General features: G+C 41.0%; 1 protein-coding gene across 2 annotated transcripts in view; it reads right to left on the bottom strand.

The window, feature by feature from the left end:
• PRKCH (protein kinase C eta) overlaps positions 1-22,042 on the bottom strand; it is a 194,949-nt gene that overhangs the window by 6,452 nt on the left and 166,455 nt on the right. For both annotated transcript variants that reach the window (XM_006915103.2, XM_025049138.1), the window contains exons 11-12: positions 13,767-13,905; positions 12,911-13,099 (exon numbers count right to left, since the gene is read on the bottom strand). In XM_006915103.2, coding sequence (XP_006915165.1) covers positions 12,911-13,099; positions 13,767-13,905 — 328 coding nt within the window. The remainder of the gene's footprint in view (positions 1-12,910; positions 13,100-13,766; positions 13,906-22,042) is intronic.

The raw sequence follows: 22,042 nt of genomic DNA, 5'->3' as shown, positions 1-22,042 counted from the left end.
AGAAGAAAGCCACGTGGCAGCAAGAGGGGCTCGTGAAGAAGACAGAGGAGAATGAATACCATGAAACAAACCAGAATGGACCATTCTGAGAAGGGGTAGCCCTGTCATGACTACCTCCCTGCAAAGATGCAGAGACGAGAAATTCAGGGACAATTTAACATTAGTCCCAGACCTGAACTCTTTCACAGTACACAGGAGGGGCTTGCCACCCTAGGCCAGGCACAGGACTCTTCCTAAACACAATGTTCTTGCTGCTGAGAGGGGTAATGGCAGCATCCTTTTGCAGAAAACTTCTCTATTTGGTTATGTCCCTAATGGGACCCAAATGCCAAACGAGTTAACAACAATGCTGTTTGAGCGATCATTTGTCCATATTTAAGGTCATACTTCAAATTTGCCTCACCTCAACTGACCTTCTTCCTGACTGTGGTCCAAACAAGAAAGTCAGCCAAGGAAGAAAATAAAATGACTTCATGAAAAATTCTGGACACATTTACTAAAGGAGGCAGAATGTTTTCTAGGGTTAATAAAAGCACTTTATAGGCTGCAAAGAGTGAGGAGGCCAGGGTGGAAAGTCTGATTCTCTCCCAAATTTAAGTCTCAACCTGACTGGAGAACATGGGAAAGAGGGGGATCAAGAATGCATGGACTCATTTCTCATTCCCCTTCCTTCTGTGGCCCTCACTAAAGCAGAATTTAGAGGACACTGGAGGAATCAGAGGCACACCAGCCCTGAGAATAAGGAACTTAGCAATTCTTTTAAGGCTGCAGAGAAGGTGACTGCAGGAAAGTAGCCACATGTCCTCCTGAAGGAAGTTCTATGGTGAAAGGTAAAGAGATTTAGGCCACGTTTATACAAGAATGTCCTAGGAAGCCTCCAGTTCCGCTATCTGTGTGTGTATACCAGTTCTGCTGCTGATGAGCTATGTGTCCTTGGGCAAATTCCTTAACTACTCTGGGCCTCGAGTCTGAATAGGACTCCTAGTGCCGCCTCCATCTAAGCCCAAATCTCTCTTCATCAGGTCGCTATGACAAGTAAATGAGATACTCAGTGTAAAATGCCTGTCACAAAAGAAGCCCTCAAGAAATGTTCATATCAGTAAGCATCTTGTTAAGCCACTTATAGGTTCTAACGTAAAGGTAGGAGTATAGATTGAAAGCCTCTGAGAGACTAAAATCTGAGGTCGCCTTGGCCTAAGGCTCATCTTACTCTCCCTGCTCCTTCACTTTGCAGCCAGGAAGAGAATAAGTCCTGTTTTTGCTTCCACAGTCCCAGGCTCCACCAGTGGGGTGGTAGTGATGGTCTCTGGAAAATAATTTTTTTTGAGAGCAAGTATTTCTAAAGCCAATTTTGAAATAAGAATATAAATAATACTCAGGTTTTAATGTACAGTTATATCTGCTTTAATGACAGAAGGGACATACTGAATGCAGGATGAAGGTTGCAATGGAGTAATTTCTTTGTAAACTGGTGGGTGTCAAGGTACAGCAGTCTCATGTCTTGTGGGCTCTGCTACACATGGGCAGGCTTTGGTTTTGAGTTGTTGGATGTTCCGCAGGACAGTCAACTCTGTAATAATGTATCCTGAGATAACAGGATCCAAATGTACTTTGAAACTCATTAAAATGTAGGCAATGGCTGAAGTGTTTTTTCCTCTTTCAAAATCTGTCTGATTTCAGAGGAAGAGGACTAGCTATGTAAATAGAGCAATTAGTCTAATAAGATTTTCTTCCAAGAGGGAGAACACACTGTATTTTCTACCTAATAGCTGGATTTGGCTGTTGGGCAAACAAAATGACCTTCTCCTTTCATTCAATTTCAGATAAAAGAGCAGAGAGTTAGCAGTTAATGCTGGCAAGCCAGAAGGGAAGGAAACTGTGCCACAGGACATTCCCATCAATATTCCTGGGAGACGCTCTGAAATGAGAACAAGACATTGTATGGCTCTACAAGGAAAAAGAACAGAAAAAGCACAGGGCGCAGAATAGAGTATGGTTCCTGGCTGTGATAGCCAACCTCGGCATAGGCGTACAATATGGGGCTGACAACATGCAAGCTTGTGTGTGCAGGTTGCAGCCACGTGTCTGTCTTTTGCCATTGTCACAGATAGTCTGACCTAGTTATGAAGACCAGTCACCAACTTTCTCATTTCACACCCCCTCATGCCAGGGGTGGTGGTGGAGTCACAGATTCAGGAATGACCTGTGCTAGCAGCACTATCCAGTCTAGAGCAGTCATGAGAGGGACAAGGGTGGGCAGGTAAGTTAGCTGATGGGATAGCATGGGACATGCTGTGAGACACCAGAGTTCTGAGTTGGCGTTGATAAGTTACTTTGCCATAGGAGAACGCAGAGACAGATATTTAAATCTAAGAAGAGGCTGATGACAACCAGCTAGGGGTAGGACGGAGCCTGGTGGAGAGGGGTGGGGAAAGGATACATAATGGATCTTTTTAATAGCTTTGAGAAAACAAACTGTAATCTTCCCAAGTACAGGTTATTATACAGAATGGTGTTGCTATGGAATACTGGAGGAGGCAAGACAAGGAGAATTGCTCTAGCTTGTTCGGAGTGGGTCTGAGAGGAATGCACTGGGCAGGGTTGACACAGGTAATCTGCATGCCTATGACAACAGATCATCCTGCCATTCTCACTGCACACAGGTATCCAGATCCAGACTGGTCTGGGCAGGGGGCAGCGGTAGGAGCGGAAAAAAGAATGGCGCAGTTTTTATTAGTTTTTCAATTATAGTTGCCATACAACATTAGTTTCAGATATACCCATCTGACAACATACATCGTTATTACAATATTATTGACTATATTCCTTATGCTGTACTTTACATCCCCGTGACTGTTTTTTATAACTAGCTATTTGTACATCTTAATCCCTTCACTCCTTGCACTCATGCCCCCAACTAACCTCCCATCTGGCAACCATCAATTCGTTCTCTGTATCTATGAGTTCTTGTTTTGTTTGTTTTTTACATTCCGCATATAAGTTATCATATAGTATTTGTCAGACTTATTTCACTCAGCATGATACCCTTTAGGTCCATCCATCTTGTCACAAAAGGCAAGATTTCATTTATTTTTATGGCTAAGTAATATTCCATTGTATATATGTATCACAATTTCTTTACCCATTTGTCTATCAATAGACACATGAGTTGCTTCCATATCTTGGCTATTGTAAATAATGCTGCGATGAACATAGGGGTGCATATGTCTTTTCAAATTGGTATTTTGGGTTTCTTCCGATAAAGACCCAGAAATGGAACTGCTGGGTTACCTAGTAGGTCTATTTTTAAGTTTTTGAGGAACCTTCATACTGTTTTCCATAGTGACTGCACCAATTTGCAATCCCACCAACAAAGCACAAGTGTTCCCTTTTCTCCACATCCTTGCCAACACTTGTTTGTTGATTTATTGATGACAGCTATTTTGACAGGTGTGAGGTGATATCTTGTGGTTTTATTTTGCATTTCCCTGATGATTAGTGATGTTAAGCATCTTTTCATATAATTATTGGCCATTTGTATGTCCTTTGGGGAGAAATGTCTATTCAGGGCCTCTACCCATTTCTTAATTGTTTTTTTTTTTTTTTTTGGTGTTAAGTTTGTATGAGTTCTTTATATATTTTAGATATTAATCCCTTATTGGAAATATCATTGGCAAATATCTTCTCCCATATAGTAATTGTCTTTTCATTTTGTGGACGGTTTCTTTCGCTGCGCAAAAACTTTTTACTTGATGTAGTCCCATTTGTTTTTCTTTTGTTTCCCTTGCCTGAGAAGACATATCAAACAAAAATATTGCCAAGAGTGATATCTAAGAGTTTACTGCCTATGTTTTTGTCTAGGAGTTTTACAGTTTCAACTGTTACATTCAATTCTTTAATCCATTTCGAGTTCATTCTTGTATATGGTGTAAGAAAGTGTTCTAATTTTTTTTTTTTTTTACATGTATGGGTCCAGTTTTCCATTTATTGAACAGACTGCTTTTACCCCATTGTAGAGTCTTGCCTCCTTTTTCATAGATGAATTGACCATATAGGTGTGGATTTACTTTTGGGTTCTCTGTTCTGTTCCATTAATCTATGTGTCTGTTTTTATTCAAGCACCATGCTATTTTCATTACTATAGCCTTGTAGTATAGTTTTATATCAGGTAGTGTGATAGCTCCATGTGTGCTCTTCTTTCTCAAGATTGCTTTATCTGGGGTCTTTTGTGGATCCATGTAAATTTTATTCTAGTTCTGTAAACACATGCCATTGGTATTTCGACTGATAGGGATTGCACTGAATCTGTAGATTGCTTTGGGTAGTATGGACATTTTAACTATGTTAATTCTTAACTTTGAGCACGGTATATGCTTCCATTTATTTGTATCTTCTTCAATTTCTTTCTTCAATGTTTTAGTTTTCTTAGTACACGTCTTTTACCTTCTTGGTTAAATTTATTCCTAGATATTTTATTCTTTTTGATACAATTGTAAATGGGACGGTTTTTAAAAATTTTCTCTTTCTGTTATTGGTGTATAAAAATGCATCCAATTTCTGATTATTATTAATTTTGTATTTTGTTTACTAAATTCATTTATTCTAATAGCTTTTTTTGTGGAATCTTTAGGGTTCTCTCTACATATAGTATCAAGTCATCTGCAAATAATAAGTTTTACTTCTTCCTGATTGTTGTGGCTAGGACTTCCAATACTATGTTGAATAAAAGTGGTCAAAGGAGACATCCTTGTCTTGTTCTTGATTTTAAAGAAAAAGCTTTCAACTTTTTATTATTGAGTATGATGTTAGCTGTGGGTCTGCCGTATATGGTTTTTATTGTGTTGAAGTATGTTCCCTCTATTCCCACTTTATTATAAGTGGATTTGAATTTTCTCAAATGCTTTTTCTTCATATATTAAAATGATCACATGATTTCCATTCTTGATTTTCTTTGTGGTATAGCACGTTAATTGATTTGTGCATATTGAACCAAGCTTGCATCCTAGGAATACATCCCATTTGATCATGGTGTATCATCTTTTTAATGTATTGCTGAATTTGGTTTGCTAATATTTTGTTGAGGATTTTTGCATCTATGTTAATCAGGGATATTGGCCAATAATTATCTTTTTGTAGTGTCTTTGGCTTTTTGCTTAGAGTAATGCTGGCCCTTGCTCTCTTGCTCTCTTCTCCTTCTGGTAACCCTATGATGCAAATCTTGGTGCACTTGATGTTGTCTCAGAGGTCCCTTAAATTACACTCATTTATCAAGTCTTTTCCTTCTTGCAGTTCCAATTCAGTGTTTTCAGCTACCTTGTCTTCCAGATCACGGAATTGATCCTTTGTTGCATTTTATCAGCCGTTGATTCCTTCTAATGTATTCTTCATTTCTGAATGGTTCTTTTTTATGGTTTCTCTTTATTGCGGTTCATATTAAGTTCATGCCCTCTTCCCCTGAGTTCACTGAGCATCCTTATAACCAGTGTTTTGAACACTGTCTGGTAGATTGCTTGTCTCCATTTCATTTTGTTCTTTTCTGAAGTTTTTTTATAGTGTTCTTTCATTTGGGACATGTTTCTTTGTCTCATCTTGGTAGGGTGGCCTTATGTAGGTGTCCTATGAGGCCATGGGCACAGTTTTCCTTTTCACCTGAGTTGGGTACTCCAGGGGTGTTCCTTGCATGGGCCCTCCTGCTGTAGTTGAGCCTCGATTGTTGTTGGCATGTTAATGGTTAGATTGACCCTCAGATTGGGTGGCTGTGAGGGCTGGTCATGACTACAGTGGATAAGCTGTTGTATGGAGGCTGACCCAATGGACTGGGAGTCCCCTTAGTGGGGCTCTGGTGCCGGCCAAGGTGTGCTGTTGTGGAGATGGTTGGGTGGTGCTCTGGTGTGGTCTGAAGCTGGTCACCAGGTGTGTTGATTCTGGAGCCTCTTAGGAGGAACTCCAGTGCAGGCCAAGGTCCACAACTATTTGTGCCTGGCTCGGGACAGCTACAAAGTGAACTGAAGTTGGCTCCTACTTGTGCTGGCCTTGGAGGTGCTTAGGAGAAGCTACGCTGCAAACCAAGGCCGGCTGCCACTAGGGCTGGGCTTAGGACCCTTTAGTGGGCACCATGATGTGAGCTAAGGCCAACCACCACTTGTACTGGGCTTGTGGCCACTTAGTTGAAGCTACATTCCAAGCCAACACTGGCTACAACTTATGCCAGGTTTGGGGCTACCTGATAGGAGTTATACTGCAAGTTGATACTGGTTTCCACTTGTGCCAGGCTTGGGGCTGCTAAGAAAGAAGTACAGGGCCTGTTGAGGCTTGTTTGAAGTTTGTGGACCTTTGGGAGATTTAGGAAAGTCCGAGGCAGGTTGCTTGGCATGGGAGCTGAGTGGAGTCTCAGGGAAGCAGCGGGGTGAATGGAAGCATTCGGGAGCAAAGGCACTTGCCAGTGCTTTTATCCCTAGAGAGAGCTGCCTTGAAGCTAGTTAATTCAGTTCCTCCCCATATATCCCTGGACTTTTTGATTCGCTGCCCCAGTGCTGGAGCTCAGAGTGAGAAAATTCATGAGAGTCCTTGTGCAGGCTCCTCGGGAGGAATGCCTGGGACTTTGGCAGCCCTCTGTCTCACTCGGACACAATCCCCACTAGTTTTCCCAGCCAGATATTATGGGGACTCCTCTTCCCAGCTCTGGTGCCCTGGGATAGGGAATCTGGTCTGGGGCTGGCTCCCCTTGCTCCTCAGTGGGGACCTCTGCTGCCAACATATCCTTCCCAATCCTTAATTGCCACACTGTGGGTGTGGGACCTGTCTGTTCCGCGTCTCCACCTCTTTTACCAGTCTCGTGGTGGCTTCTTTATATCTTTAGTTATAAGAATTCTGTTCAGTTAGTCTTTAGGTCATTCTCAGTGATGGTTGTTGTATAATTTAGTTGTAATTTTGATGTGGTTGTGGGAGGAGGTGAGTACAGCATTTGCCTACTCCACCATCTTGACCAGAAGTCTGGTACCAAACCATCCCTCTTGTTAAAGGATTTTATAGGAACTTTCTTTTGACTTCTCCTCATGTCAATGTTTGAAAAATCAGCTCTAATGATCCAGAGTTGCATCCACTGCATTACTCTACTCCGAGCTTTTCCTCCGCTTCTTCGGCCTCCTCCTGGCCTACCACCTTGGCTGGTCCCTTGAGCATTCCAACCTCTACCAACAAAGGAGAAGGAGATAGGACCAAACTCCATACTGCCCTGATCACCTGCCTGGTTACAGATGTGGGACATATGGCCAAAAGAAGATCCTGGAATTGTTCCCTCATTGTGCCCAGAGGTAAACAGGACTCCTGCAGACATTGCACAGATGATGAAATCTAGTAGGTGTGATGACAGAAAAACCCACATGCGCACACACACTTTAATTTCTATAAACTTAGGAACAAAACTATAATCTCCTTCTGATGCTAAGTTTATGTGCCTCCCGAACTGACAAAGGTGACTCAGGAAAATGCACCAAACTCCTTTCACCACTTATTTAACCTGGCCACCTGTGTGAGCTCAAAGGAAAGGGCGTTGATTTCATCTGAGTTACTACTGAGCCTCGTGATCTCCACAGGAGATGATTTAGTACAAAGAAACACTCACCTCAGAGGCCATCACCTTCCAAACCTCTGTGGACTTGCGAGGACCTCAAGTCTTTCTAGGGCTAGATGTGTGTAAAACTCAGTGCAATCACAGAAGCTCTCAGTAAACTATTTTCTTCTGTCATGATTATTTGTACTTTGGAATGATTTAGTGCCAGTTTAGGAAACTCAGTAGCCAATAGAAAACATGTATTCTAAAATCAAATTTAAAAAAACATGATTTTTTTAAGGTCAGCAATTTGGAAAGCCTACATTTGTTCTTTGCATAAGTGTGTGTATCTTCATATATCCTTTCTGTGTTAATTTCTGTGAATGTTGTAAGCTTTTATAATCTATTCTAACAGAGGGTGGGACTATTTTAGAGCATGCACATGTAACACATACATTTAAATGGAAGATGAGAGACAAAAGGGCAAGCAAGAAAAAGTCTTCTCATTACACTTTTTTGAGTACATACTATGGTTAATTTTAGTTATAAGGATGACTGGTTAATAATTTGGGAATTCAAGTAGAAATCCTGGGCTGAAACTTGTTTGTGTTCCAACTCCTCCTCTCACAGACTGTGTTCCATGAGGAGTGTTCTCACAAGCAAGTATCTGCCCTGCATCCATGTCTGTGTGTATGAATGTCCAAATATTTCATAAAGAACTCAAAAGTCTACGATCTTGGAGGTGTTGGTAAAGATGATGATAAAGGCCAGAGTAGGAAAGTAACATTTGGTTAGGAGTCACGTTGGGTAAGATGTTGGTGCCCATCCTATTTAATCACTCACTTTCTGTGAAATGCTGGTCAAGGATTTAGGGGACTCATTGACACTGTTACACTATACAAAGCCCTGAGGCATTTAACATCTATAACTCTAGTATGTTACTATAAATGGGTATTAAATAGTTCCTACGAATATGGAATAATAATACTTTCTATTTAAAAAGGTAAAAAGGAATTCAGAAAGCATTTCCTTTTGAAGGAACAAAAAGGACACTAATTCCAAGAATAGCCGTGACATTATGTTCGTAAGAAAAGATCGTCAGGAAGTAGGGATGACCCGCCGCGCTGTGGTGGTGCTGAGAGCAGATATGAAGGGGTGGCTTGGCGATCTTGGCCCTTCCTGCTTCTATGCTGGGAAAAACAGGCCCAGCAGAGAAAAATTATGCAGAGTAGCAGCTTGGGACAGAATACACCAGTGAGGGCTCTCTCTTTCTGTCCCTTCATTTAAAATCCTCCTTTGAGGTACACTTAGGTACTCAACTTGGGGGCCAATGAACACTTCTTGAAAATGGAGACTGTTCATGGATGCTAAAGAATGAACAGGCTGAAACCATTGATTAATTTTGTCTGTAATATTAAAATGACCAAGACGATATAGACTCTCAGTCTAGGACCTTGAGATGCTAATGGGGAATCAAAAGATGTAGCGAGATCCTGGCTCACATCATTTTCTGCTCTTTGTATATTTGTATTAAATCATCTCTTCATTTTTTTCTACACAATTTAGAACATGTGTATGTATACATATATACACACACTTTGAACTTATATATTCATGTTTTTAAATTACGATTAGAGAAATTTTTTTAAATGTAAGTATGTACCCATCACCCAGCCTTGAAAGTTACAGACACATGCCCAGTCTTGGAAAAAATCCCAGATATTTCATCTGCAAATATTTCAGTTTGTTTGATCCACAATATCTCTATATGATATCCAGAATGATATCTTTTAAATATGAAAAAATGATTTGTTATTGATGCTTACTTGAAATCCTTCAATGACTTGTCTTGGCACTTCAGATAAAGGTTAAACGCCTTTACGCGGCCTCATCTCCTATTACCCCACACTACCACAGTTACTCAAATGGACTTCTTTCTCAAGATCTTTGCATACTTGTAAGTCTAACTTCTCTGCAGCCTTTGAGGTCAGCTTAAATGTCATCAAGGGAGGATGGCCTCGATTAGTTTGTTACATATTCTCAAAGCACCTTAGATTTTTTTCTTATACAAATAAACTACATATATACTTACAATTTGATAACTTCTTTAACATTTGTCTCCCCACCCCAACTGTAAATTCCAAGAGGGCATAGATGTCTGTCCTTGCTCATCTCTGCACCCCCAGCCCCTTGCGTAGCACCTGAACATTGCAGACCTGTGGCTGCTATGCAATAAGTCTGTTAAATAGAAAGATCAATATCTATTTAGCTATTTATATTCCACATAAGTCTTTGGCTTAGAGAGCTCTGGAAAAAAACAAATATAATTCTCTACAGAATAACATAGCCTCGTGGACAATTAAGCACTTAATAATCTTGATGATATTGGTGAATTAATTGTTCAAGGAGAGGATGAAGATCATGACACCTCTCAGTGTTTTGTGAAATTACTACTCATAACTTAATACTAGTACCTTATTCCTGTATAGTGCAGGCCACTTTGAAAATGCTTTCATGTGCACTACCTTACTTGAAGTGGGTATTGCAGGTGTTATCACTGCCTTACAAAGATAAAGACTAAAAAAGTCATGGCATAAGCAGAACGAGAACTCTCGACTCAAACTAATGTGTGCTCTTTCCATTCCACCATGTGAAGCCAGTTCACCTTTCTGGGCCTCAGCTTCATCAACCAGGGATATGAACAAAATGTTTTAAGGATCTGTCATCTCTGCAAATCTTTGTGTTTCTAATAGCCATCAAGCTCTATTAAATTAAGGGTAAAGATAAGTGATTACAACCCAAATCTTAGCAAGCTGACCTCCTGATAGTATTTCAGACTCTAAAAGGCACCACCCAATGGGGTCAGCATTAGAAACTCTTGAAGTCACCAAGCTCCCAGAATCATAGGTGGTCACAGAACCCTGGAGGAAAAAAAGCCTGAAGTCTATATTTTTAAAGAAAAGCTATCTCCTTTACCTTGATTTGGAATTGTACAACAAAACGAATGTTTGTTCAGAATCCTTAAGAATATCTCAACTTACCTAACCCCCAGCACACATACATTCTGCAAGCCCTCAGTTATCTGGCCTAGGACCATTTGTTCTGACCTAGCTAGCACTACTTAAAAGTTACCGCATGTGTCAGTTTCTGGGTAAATCACGTTGTAAAACCATTGGCCTATTTCACCACGAGTAAAACTAGGAGATACACAGCACATTTAGATGTTTACACAACCTGAAGTCATTCCTTCCTAACCTTTTCATGGCATCCTCTGCCATTACCACCCCTTCAACACTGGTGTGCCCCAGGTCCCATCCTCTGTCCTCCTCTTCACCCTCTCCCCTAGTCAATATCTGCTCCTATGTTCTCACTACCATGCCATAGTGATCATCTCCAACCTCTCTCCTGAGTTCCAGATCCACGTGATCAACTGCAGGGTATATACCACTGTCTTCCACACCCCTCAAAGTTCACATGGTCCTAAACTCATCTTTTATTGCCTCCATACGACACTCCAACAGCACAGAACTAGTAACTGCAGTTCTTTGAACATGTACACTGCTTCCTGCCTCTGAGGCTGTGTACAAGTTATTTCCTCTGCCTAGAATACTCTTTGCCTCCCTGTCAACCCTATTGAATCCTTATTTGCTCAATATCCAGCTTAAATGCCACTTTCTCTGTCTCGTCCTTATGTCGTCTTCCCTGTCCTTGCCTCCAGAGAGAGTTCTGATCACTTCTCCTTGGCAGCAAGCTAAGTATTTGTGTACATGCTCTCATTCCTACTAGACTGAGCTGCTTAAGAGGCCAAGTCTTTTCATCTTTGCATTCTCAGCACAAGCCAAGCAAAAGGAAGTCACCTGACAAGTAGTTGCCAAATTGAATTGAATAGGGATTCTAATTTACTAATACATTAGTTTCTTTTTCCAGGGTCACAGACACAGGTCAATAGAATAATTATTTCTGGAATTAGGGCATTATTCAAGTATACAGTCTTTAACACTATAACAGTATCATAAACATTATTAAAAGTTCAATAGGTGACAGATTCATGCTATGAAGGTAAGATCACAGCATCCTAGTAGCTTCCTCCAGTGGCTACTGTGTCTGGTACAATAGGAAATAATCACATCAGGGAGTAATCTGGGTGCTACAAATATGGGGCTCTAAGGTTAAAAGACACTTATTAATGGGAAGTAGAAGAAAAATGGGGGATGGCTAGATGTGGTCTAGCTCAGAACCCTGAACTGGGAGGCAGGAAAATCTGGATTCTGATCCCAGGTTTTTGTTTTGTTTTGTTTTTAGTTGCTAAAGGACAAATGTATGATTCCACTTATATGAGGTACCTAGAGTAGCCAAATTCATAGAGACAAAAAGCAAAATGGTGATTGCTGGGGATGGGGGAGTTTATCGGGTATGGGGTTTGTTTTGAAAGATGAAAAAAATCCTGGAACTAGATGGTGGTGGTGGTACAATCATGTGAATATACTTAATGTACATTTAAAAACCATTAAGATGGTAAATTTTATGCCAGGCCTGGAGTTCCCGTATGAGGAAATGCAGCTGCTCCACAGCCCTCTTATGAAACTCCCAGTACCATTAACTCCTTTCAGAAATGAACCACCTCTCTGAAGAACTGACTTTGTATTCATCTTTACTCCCCCATGCATGTAATAGATGAGAATATGTGATATTTAAACTCAGCTAATGTGGTTACAGAACTGACCCAAATTACATGTGCTTTCTTATTTTCAACATAAAGCCCTCAAATTCATGTTGCTTCCTCACATCAAAATAAAGTTTCCAGCACAGTGCCATAAATGCATGCAAAAAACAAAACAAAAAACTTTCTCAACTTATGTTACCTCACTGCACCTGAATCTTGGGCTCAGCACCTGGCTGGCATAAGGGCGACATGGAAGCAAAAGAGATCTGCAGAGGTTTGGAAACTCTTCTTTCTCATCTACCCACACGAGGGAAAGGCCCTTCGTCCTGCTCTTTGGACATTGCCGACAGAAACAATAGCGCAACACACTGGAGTGGCATCCGCGTGACCCCACGCCCTGGAGTGCCCTGACAGTGGAACATCACTTCACTATACTAAAGCCACAAGTGCTAGAAATACTTGATAGTTGGCAAGCAACACTATCAACTACTATCACAGCTGGCTGGAAAATAAACAGCCTGAGAGAACTTTGGTTCTTTGATTCTACAGATTAAAACACATCTTTCAGTTAAAGCTGGTAGCTTACTGGTGGGAGATATTTAAAAAAAAAAAAAAAAAAAAAAAAACACATGAGAGGCACATACAGCAAGCTGGTCTGCAGTAGGTTGAAAGCTGGCCAGGGAAGCCAAACTTACAGATTTCAGGATCCCTGTGGCATCTTCATGGAGCCATGTAGGGTAGACGACTTCATCGTTCAGTATGGCCTCAAAGAGGTCATCTTCGTTCTCTGCCTCGAAGGGCGCGTGACCACAGAGCATCTCATAGAGCAACACGCCCATTGCCCACCAATCTACTGCAGGTCCATAGAGCATTTCCTGGAGGATCTGTGCAAAGAGGGATAGGTGAGAAGTGCTTCGTGTATCTGATTAACAAACGAGTCCTTAATGATTAGGGAAAATGATGGATTAAGACTATCAAAGAAAAAAAAAATAGAGCTTCCGGTGCTGGCATGCGTGTTTCATTCTATCTCTAGAGAACGGCCTGTTTTCCCTGTGGTCAACTCAGAGGCCTTCTCATCCAGGGGATCAAACATTTATGGCCTGCTTACGCCATGGTATATGGCATGTGTAGATCAAAACAGAAAGGGTTTTGAAACTACATCTATGTAAAAGAAGAGGAGATTGGGCTCACTCACATGTATGGGAAAGATTCAAGAGCTTTTCTTTACTTCTGCTAAATGGGGCTGGGATCAAAGCACTGAGTAGAGACAAGGAAGAAAATAAACAGCTGTGAGTGGAGCACATTTTGTCCTCATTCAAATTTGAAGCCTAAAGCAACTGCAAAGTTTACAAAAAAATTTTTTTGACTTTTAGAAAAACTGAGGACATTTTCGGCCATCATTCAGCCAATGAGCCATAAAGGAGTCTGGAGGTGTCAGCTTTCAACGCCGCCGCCCACAAAGCCACAGCACACAAAGGCAGCCTGTGGCATTTCTGATCCGGGTTACTTCAGAGCACAGATTTCCAGAGGAGCTCAAGCAGCTGCACTCACCTCTGGAGCAATATAGTCCGGTGTGCCACAGAAAGTCGCCGTGGTGACTCCATTACAGATCCCCTCTTTGCACATTCCGAAGTCTGCCAGTTTACAGTGACCCTCGTGGTCCAACAGTACATTGTCCAGTTTCAGGTCTCTGAAAGAAACAAGTTGCAGCATGTGGTAGGGAAGCCAGGCCCCAAAGCATCCACCTGAACCAGCTGGCTCATGAGATGGGTGATCGGACTACAGAGTGTTCATGCACATACACACTTCAAAAAGAACAAACTTCTTTGAATTTTCTAGATAAAAAATTTAGATCAAATCTCAAAATTTGCCTCATGGTTCCTAGATGCTGGCTCCTTATGAATGGGCTAACCACATATAAAAGTAGGCTGTCTTTTAGAAACTGAGGGCAGAATGTGACTTTTCCAGGCTTCCCACTTACCTTGTACCCATAAGATATCCACCATCCTCCACTCTGGTATTTATCTCTGCCCACTAGAGTTCACTTAGTGACCATTCATGGACCAAGTGACCATGGGACTGTGATAAGCATCAGGAGTACAGATCTTTATCCCTAAGAATCCACGGCATAATGAGGAGTTCGATATTTGCTAAACTATATGCCCATAAAGGAGGGATCAGGTTGATCTGGTTTACTACCGTACCTAGCATAACGCACTCAATAAGTACTTGTTCAATATACATATAGATGTATGCATGTGTGTGTATATATGTGAGAGTGCGGGAGAAGGAGAGGAAGAGAGACCGAGAGAACCAACTGTTATACAACACAAGTGGTATGATGGAAGCATGAACCAAGTACTGCAGGTAAAACACACGAGGGAACAATTAATTCCTTCCAGTGAGAGGAGAGTGTGACAGTTCCAAATTAGCAGTAGAAACTGGGCTGGGTCTTAAAGCATGAGTCAGAGTCTACCAGACAGACAGGGAAGGAGTGTAAGAAAGTCAGCATGGGCAGATGGATGGGGCTGGGGCAGGGAGGCGGGCACCGAGTTGTGATGTGCCAGTGGGCTCAGGAGCCCCGTGTGATGTAGTGAGGCTGGAGAGATAGCAAGGGAATGCTGGAGCCATCAGATGTTAGGAAAGTTAGGTCCAAATTATGAAGAGCCTTGAATGCCACGCTAAGGAATTTTGATATTTAAATATTAGGCCAAAGGGATCCACTGAAGCTCTCTGATTAAGTAATGGGTTCCCAGCTGAACAGAAAAGATCAATTCGAGGCAGCTGAAACAGTTCAGGGAAGAGATGTTAAGACCTGAACCAGGACAGTGACAAAGGAAATGGAAAGTGAGGGGTCAGTCGACAGTGCTTTAGTGAAAACAATTAGTGACAGGGTTTGACAAACACTTGGAGGTAGATGGGGAGAGGAAGCGGAAATGATGACTCCTGTGTTTCTATCTTAGATTCAGCAGGTTAGTGGGGACATTAATAACCAGGAAAAGGAAAAACAGGAGTAAGAACAGGATTTGCTGTGCCCCAGATACACGGGAGCCTCAGGAGGCCTTAGTGCATTTGGTGAGCTCAGGACAAAGGCACTTTCTACCTTTTCTCCAACATGCAGAAGAATACACTTAGAGAAATGAATTTCCAGCAGCAGAACTGTTTGGTAAAGGCCCTCAATGCAGACAGGAACACGGTTGGGTACTGATAAAACTGCAAATAAAAGGCAGTATTGTCCTAAAATACTTCCTCCCAACATGGCTTCTAGCTCCATGCACATCCAAGCACCATTACCGAGGGAGGCCCATCACCATGGCAGGCTGGAAAAGGGTCCTACACACTGACACAATTACCAGCCTCCAGGCTCAGCCTGGAGAGTATGAGAGAAGCAGTCTGGCCTACTGGTGACACTTTTATACTTTGCTTTTCTAAGGAACAATGTGCTCAGGGGCAAGCTGTATGGGCTTATCAATGAGGAGGTGGCTGTAGAGCCAACAGGGGATGCTAAGTGACTTTCCTGATCTGGAGATTTGTAGTCAACTGCCAGCAGCTGAGGCTGCCATGGCCTCTTGGGGACATGCTGCTGGAAATGAAGGTGTCTCTTCACTGTGGCACCTACACAGTGGGCACTCATGGTTCTGTTCTCCTGTCCCTGCTCTGTTGGTCTGCTTGGCCCATGGGAAAAGGCTGGTCCCTATCCAGCCTAGGATCACATTTCAGCGGGGAGGAGAAAGGTGATGACAGAACTTGTGTGACTGCTTTCTACACTGTGCCCTGTGAGGTAGATACTGCCTGACCATGCAAGTCTCACAGAGCAAGGTCACTGTAAGACACTCGGGAATGAAAACAAAGTCCTATTTTCCAGGAATCCCTGATAAGCGAGGTTAAAGCAGCAGAGTTTTCTTGGCGTGGATCAACAGGAACACAGACCAGAACCCTCTCCCTCCTCTGCTCCTGGCACCAGTCTCCCTGGTTGTGCAGGATGTCAGGCAAAGGGGTGCCAGGCACCTGTGTGCCCGGCCTTCTCTGCCTCTAAACCAAGCCTGGTCTCAGCCCCCCGGATCAGCCTCCTGCATCCTTCTCCACGTGAATCCTGCTTGCCACACAAGTGCTTTTAGGGGGCTATGATCTGTGGAGACTCTCTCTTTCCCCTGTCACACAAAACAAGCAAGACTCGTTTAACCCACATGAAGGTAGAATCACAAGAGCACAGGGGGGCCAGGGAAAGGGGAGCATGTCCATGTGCGGGAGGCCACTGCCAGTTCTTCCATAAGTGCTTTCAGACTCAAGGCTCTATTAGCACCTGCATGTCTGGCTCCTCTGGGACTGAGGGCTCACATTAGAGGTTGATGGCCAATGTTAGAGATTATAGTCTGTGGCCCCAGGAGAGAACAGGGCTGTGTGGGGGCGGGGGGTCTGAGCCTGGGCTAGCTTTTTCAGCACCACATTCTAGACCAGCAGTCCTGCACCCAGAGCACTCTCGCACTGCCAAACAAGGTTACTGAGTTTCTGAATTCTCCTGAAGCCGTTATGCCTGCTAAGCGCTTGCAAAGGATATTCTTGGGTAACAGAAACAAGTGCTAACAGAAACCCACAATGGTCTAAAGAGTTGACCTGTGATTGCTCAAGAGAGCTTATGACTAACATCCCAGGTAAGACGTTTGATCGCTTATTACTCAGCTGCTGTCATGGGTAGCAGGAATTGTTCAGGGAGAGAAAAGTGCTTTGCAATCGGTTTTATCAGCCGCCCATTACAATTCCCCCTGCACTGAGAAGTCTGCACAGCCTCACTGCTCAGGAGACAGAACTGAGCAGCACAAGGGATGCAACTCACCCTGAGCATAGAATGCTCGAGGGCACAGAGGCAGGTTATACACCTCAATCCTGACTTTTCAGTCTTATTTTAGGTGTTCTCAGAACTGTGTGAGCCCCAAGAGAAATGTTGCTGCTAGTGTCATACCAGGAACGATCTAATAGGACAAAACCCTCAAATTGGGATCCCAAAGGGGTTCGATGAAGAACATAATACAATCCCTGGCTATCAGTTCTATCCTCAGCCCAAATATCTTATACCTCTACCGTGAGGCCTGTCCTGATGTCCCCAAATAGTCAACTATGTTCCTAGAGTGCTCAGTTCATATCTCTACAACAGCACTGTATTCCAGAAGGCTCTTGTCTGTGCACCTGTCTCTCCACTCAGCTGGGGCTAAGCCTTATTTCTCCCTAGCTCCAGCTTGGTCTTGGCAGAAGATGTGACCAAAGAAAGAAACAAGCATTTCACCGAGCTGCCCTGGCCAACTCAGAGGCTGTCTTATATTTAGGAGAAGGAAGGAAGTTCCATAAACCTCACTAGGACCCTTGTTCCAAATTAAACTTATAAAAAGCCATGTGCTTTGCCCCTGAGAGATGGATTCCAGAAGGAAAAGAAGAATCCTGAAATAGAAGTTCAAATTCTTTGCTTTAGAGAAGCTGGAGAGGGAAATTGCTTTAGAAGAGGCAATTGGAAAGCAGAGAGGACTCAAGCATTCTTTTGCAACCAGATAGAAAAGAAGAACATTGAGAGGGTTACAGACCCATTTATAGCCATGGTCAGCTTCCATTCTAAGGATAAAGCATTATTTTCATTAAAAAAAAAAAAAGCTAAAGCAAGAAAAATCACCCTATGACTCTTGAATTTGAAATATTCAGAGGTCAGTTTTTGGCTTTGGGGGTTCTCAGCCTCCTGTGCTGACATATAAGTCAGAAGCCAAACTTAACAAGGCTACACAATGAGGTTTACAAGTTCATACAGGGTAGAGGCTCAGATTCTAAAATGCCAAATACACAATTATAGGCTCATTATTCATTAGCTCATTGAGCACCAGTATTTAATAGCTACGCCTCTTGTCATGCAAGCATAGAAAGGTTGAAAGAGTTATTTTATCCTCCCTGGTTGCCTGAAAGGTTCATTGTTGTTGCTGGGTAATCAGCGTTACTTAAAATGCCCACAGTGGTTTCAGAGAGGATTCCCAAGTGGTGGAAGACAAAGGAAATCTAGAAATTGTATTTATTTTGTTTCCACCTTGAGCTATTCCAAGTCGTAAAACAAAATGACATGAGTCTTACTGCTCAGATCACTGGACTCAGCGACTCTTCCAAAAGAAATAAAGGAAACAAGTTGAGAGCTGGCTCCTTGAACAAGAATAAATCTAAGAAGCTATTCGGTAACTATTTTTAATGTATTTCATAAACTTTTTATCGTGGAAAATTTCAAACATATACAAAAGTATAGAGAATAAGAACTTCCATAGCGAGTCTTAGCAGCTGTCAATGCATGCCTAATCCTGCTTCATCTACCCATTTACTCCCTTCCTGGGCCATCTTTCTCGGATTTTGAAGCATATTTAAGATATAAAATCATTTCATCTGTAACTATTTCAATACCTGAATTTAAGACAGCAATTCTTTAATAAAGTACAACATTGATATTAGTTATCATAAAACATACAGTCAATATACTATTGTAAGTATACTGTTCACTCATTTGCGTGTGTGTGTGTCCAGAGAACCTGAGAAAAACTTCTGCAGATAATAAGAATAGTGTCATTAGTAACTAACAGTCAATGATTGTTCACCAAATGCTAATAAGTGCTTTATACTTATCTATGCCAAAACCATTTAGTTAGTCAAGGGTAAATCTAGGATTCGAACTCAGTTTTGCTCACCTCCCTCCAAGGGCTGGGCTTAGAACCCACTATAATAGGTACACTCTCTTCTATGTAATGGTGTTGTGCTGCTTGCTAATCCTCTTAATAGACTGTTTCTTGAAAAGGCTTCACCAATTAAAACAAGAACCATCAATAAATATCCCAAGATTGAACTATGACAAAGGGACATTTTTGTGCACATTACTATGAAATGCATAATCAAAATTCTGGAAAAAAAATTTTTTTTTTTGCTTTGGTTATCTTGTGCACAAAGAAGTTAAATAGACTTTATGTAATCCTTAAAGGTACAGGAATAGGGGAGTGCTCAGTAAATCTCTCTCAGTAGTCAAATATTCAGAAGATAATTCTCTGCCCTATTCTAAGGAGGAAAGGCTAACATGTGAGCAAGTGTTAAGAGGTGGCATTTCTAAAAGAGTGAATTTGAATTATAATTTTAATTTTAAAACAAAATCATTTAGGGCTGGCTTGTGTTTTGAATGTCCGGAGTTACATAAACTTGAATTTTATCAAAGTGAAGACTGTATTAAATTGCTAAAAGAATTTTAAAAAGTCGTCGAAATAGCAAAAGCCTAAAATTTGGTTTTATCACAAGTTATAGAGTAGTATCATTTGTGTATTACCTAACACAAGATATTCATCCATTCACCCATTCTACAAATTTCTGAGTTTCATCCATTGGCCAGGCAATATGCAAGGGGCTCAGAATACTGAAGGAGACAGGAGATAGCAAGAACCTATATGCAGGGGCAGTGAGGATTTCAGTCTTCAGCCTGAGTAAAGATAAACCATTGAAACATCTTACACAGGAGAGGGATGGCATTAATTTGTGATATTACAACATGCCTCCAACTACAACTTGGACAACAGATCACAGGGGATGAGATAAGGCATGAATAGACCAGTCAAGAAGCTTTTGGAGTACCCAGACAAGAAATGATGGTGGCTCAGACTAGTGTGGGACAGTAAGGTAGAGAGAACTAGATGGATCAAGAACCATTATGGGACAAAAGTAACGGGATTTAGCAATGGAAGGATATAGAGGGTAAAAGGAAGAAGGTATGATGAGCATGTTCTGGCTCACGGAATTTATTTTGGACATATTTTTTTAGATGTCTAAGTAGAAATGTTTAAAAGGCAGCTGAATATACATGGTTAGAACTCAGAGGAAAGGCTAGGATGGAGATATAAATTTAAGAGTCATTAAGCTGGGTGTGGAAGAGTTCATCTGGGGACAGGGAATAGAAGAAGGCGGCGGCTTGGGACTGAGCTTGGGAAGAGTATAATAGGGATAAGATCTCTAGCCTTTTTCATGCTGAGACCATGAACACTAGTGATAAACTGTACCCAGAGGGGAGAGCACAGCCTGGAGAAGCAGTGACCCAACTCTTTTGCCTCTATGTGGGCCATCTATGGTCATGTTAAGGCTTAACAGATTAGAAAGTGTTAATCTTTTATATTCAAAATCATCTAACGGATTCTTTCTAGGTTAAACTCTCAACCTCTGCCGCATAATATGATATTCTTGTGTCAACTTAAGTATTTTATTTTACAAAGATGTTTGTTGCTGAATCACACATAACAGCAAAATTTAGAAACAAAGTAAATTATTTATTAATAGGGAAATGGCTAAATTATAGTATATTCATGATGGAATTTTATGAAAGCTGCTAAAATTTTATGGATGAAAGTATAGGAAAATGTTTATAATAGAATTTTTATCTTTTGAAAATTATTTCTTTTCTGATTATGAAAGTTACATTTTCATTAAAGTTCAACCGCTCCTGAAAAAATGATGACAAGTTCATAGTCCTCCAATCTTTTTTTCTCAATACACGCTAATATGGTATTATGAAGTAACTTGTTTTTCTAACTTAAATATTTTGAATATATTTCTACATCCTATCGATCTGCCTCATTTTCTGTAATGGCTACCAAAAAGTTCCATTATAAAGAAGTACCATAATTTAGGCTGTTTCTAATTTTTTTGCAGTTTCAAACAATAGAGCAATGAACATTATTTGTACACTTGTAAGAGTGTTTATTTTTAGGGTAAATTTTTAGAAGTGGAAATGTCAAAGGGTATAAATGTTTAAAATTTAAATAGATGTTGAGCAAATGCACTCCAGAAAGGCTGCGCCAATGTACATTCCCACCAACACTGTACAAAAGCGTCTACTTTGCTTCCTTATTCAGGTTAGATGTAATCATTCTTATGTCCTTGCCAGTCTGCTAGGGGAAAATGATCTCATTGTTTTAACTTCACTTCTTGATTATTGAGATTAGGCTTTAACAGATATTTTTAATGGCCATTTGTATTTCTTCTGTCTGTTGCTTAGTCACATATTTTACTCATTTTAAAATCTGAGTTATCTTTTTGATCACTTTTAAGAAGCTCATTAAATGTTATGGACAGCAGTAACTTGTTATATTGGTCGAGAATATTATTGCTTCATTTGTTTTTAAGTTTTGTTTATGGTAAAACGTTTAGATTTTTATATAGTCAAATCAACCTTTATAGCTGCTGGATTTCATGACTTATTTACAGGCTGAAGCTATTCTAAGTAAAATAAACAGGATATAAAATTGTTTTCAATATTCTCACTTGTGTTACAATTGGGAACAGAAGGGGTAGAAGGAAAGAACAAAGATAGGAGGGAAAAAGGAGAGGAGGGAAAAGATAAAAGAGAAATGTTAAAAGTCTCTTTCTAGGTGATATGTTTATGACTTTTCCTGTTTTTGTATTTTGTAAAATTTTTATAAGAATTATATATTGCTTTGATGACCAAGAAAAAAATCATTAAAATATATATTTACATATTTTAGCTTTAATTCTTTTCTTTGGGTTCCATATCATTTAAAGCCATAATTCTCAAAGGAGGTGTTTAGGCAAACGACCCACTGGTAGAAATGAAAAGGATTTGTTTTGGAACCCAGTCTGCAAGTGCATGTTAATAAAAATTACCTTACTTGCTTAGGAAACCTAAACATTTCTGGACTCAGAATTGTGAACCTGTTATCCCAAGTTCATTTTTTACCGCTAAAATTACCTAAAGTGTCTACCATATACATAATTGCTGTGGATGGCATTGACCTTTTCAATAACCCCAGGACATGTCCCTG

The sequence above is a fragment of the Pteropus alecto genome, unplaced genomic scaffold, assembly GCF_000325575.1.
Source record: "Pteropus alecto unplaced genomic scaffold, ASM32557v1 scaffold276, whole genome shotgun sequence".
Classification (NCBI taxonomy): Eukaryota; Metazoa; Chordata; class Mammalia; order Chiroptera; family Pteropodidae; genus Pteropus; species Pteropus alecto.
Note: the sequence above shows the minus strand (reverse complement) of the source record. Positions and strands in the feature narration are given on the sequence as shown.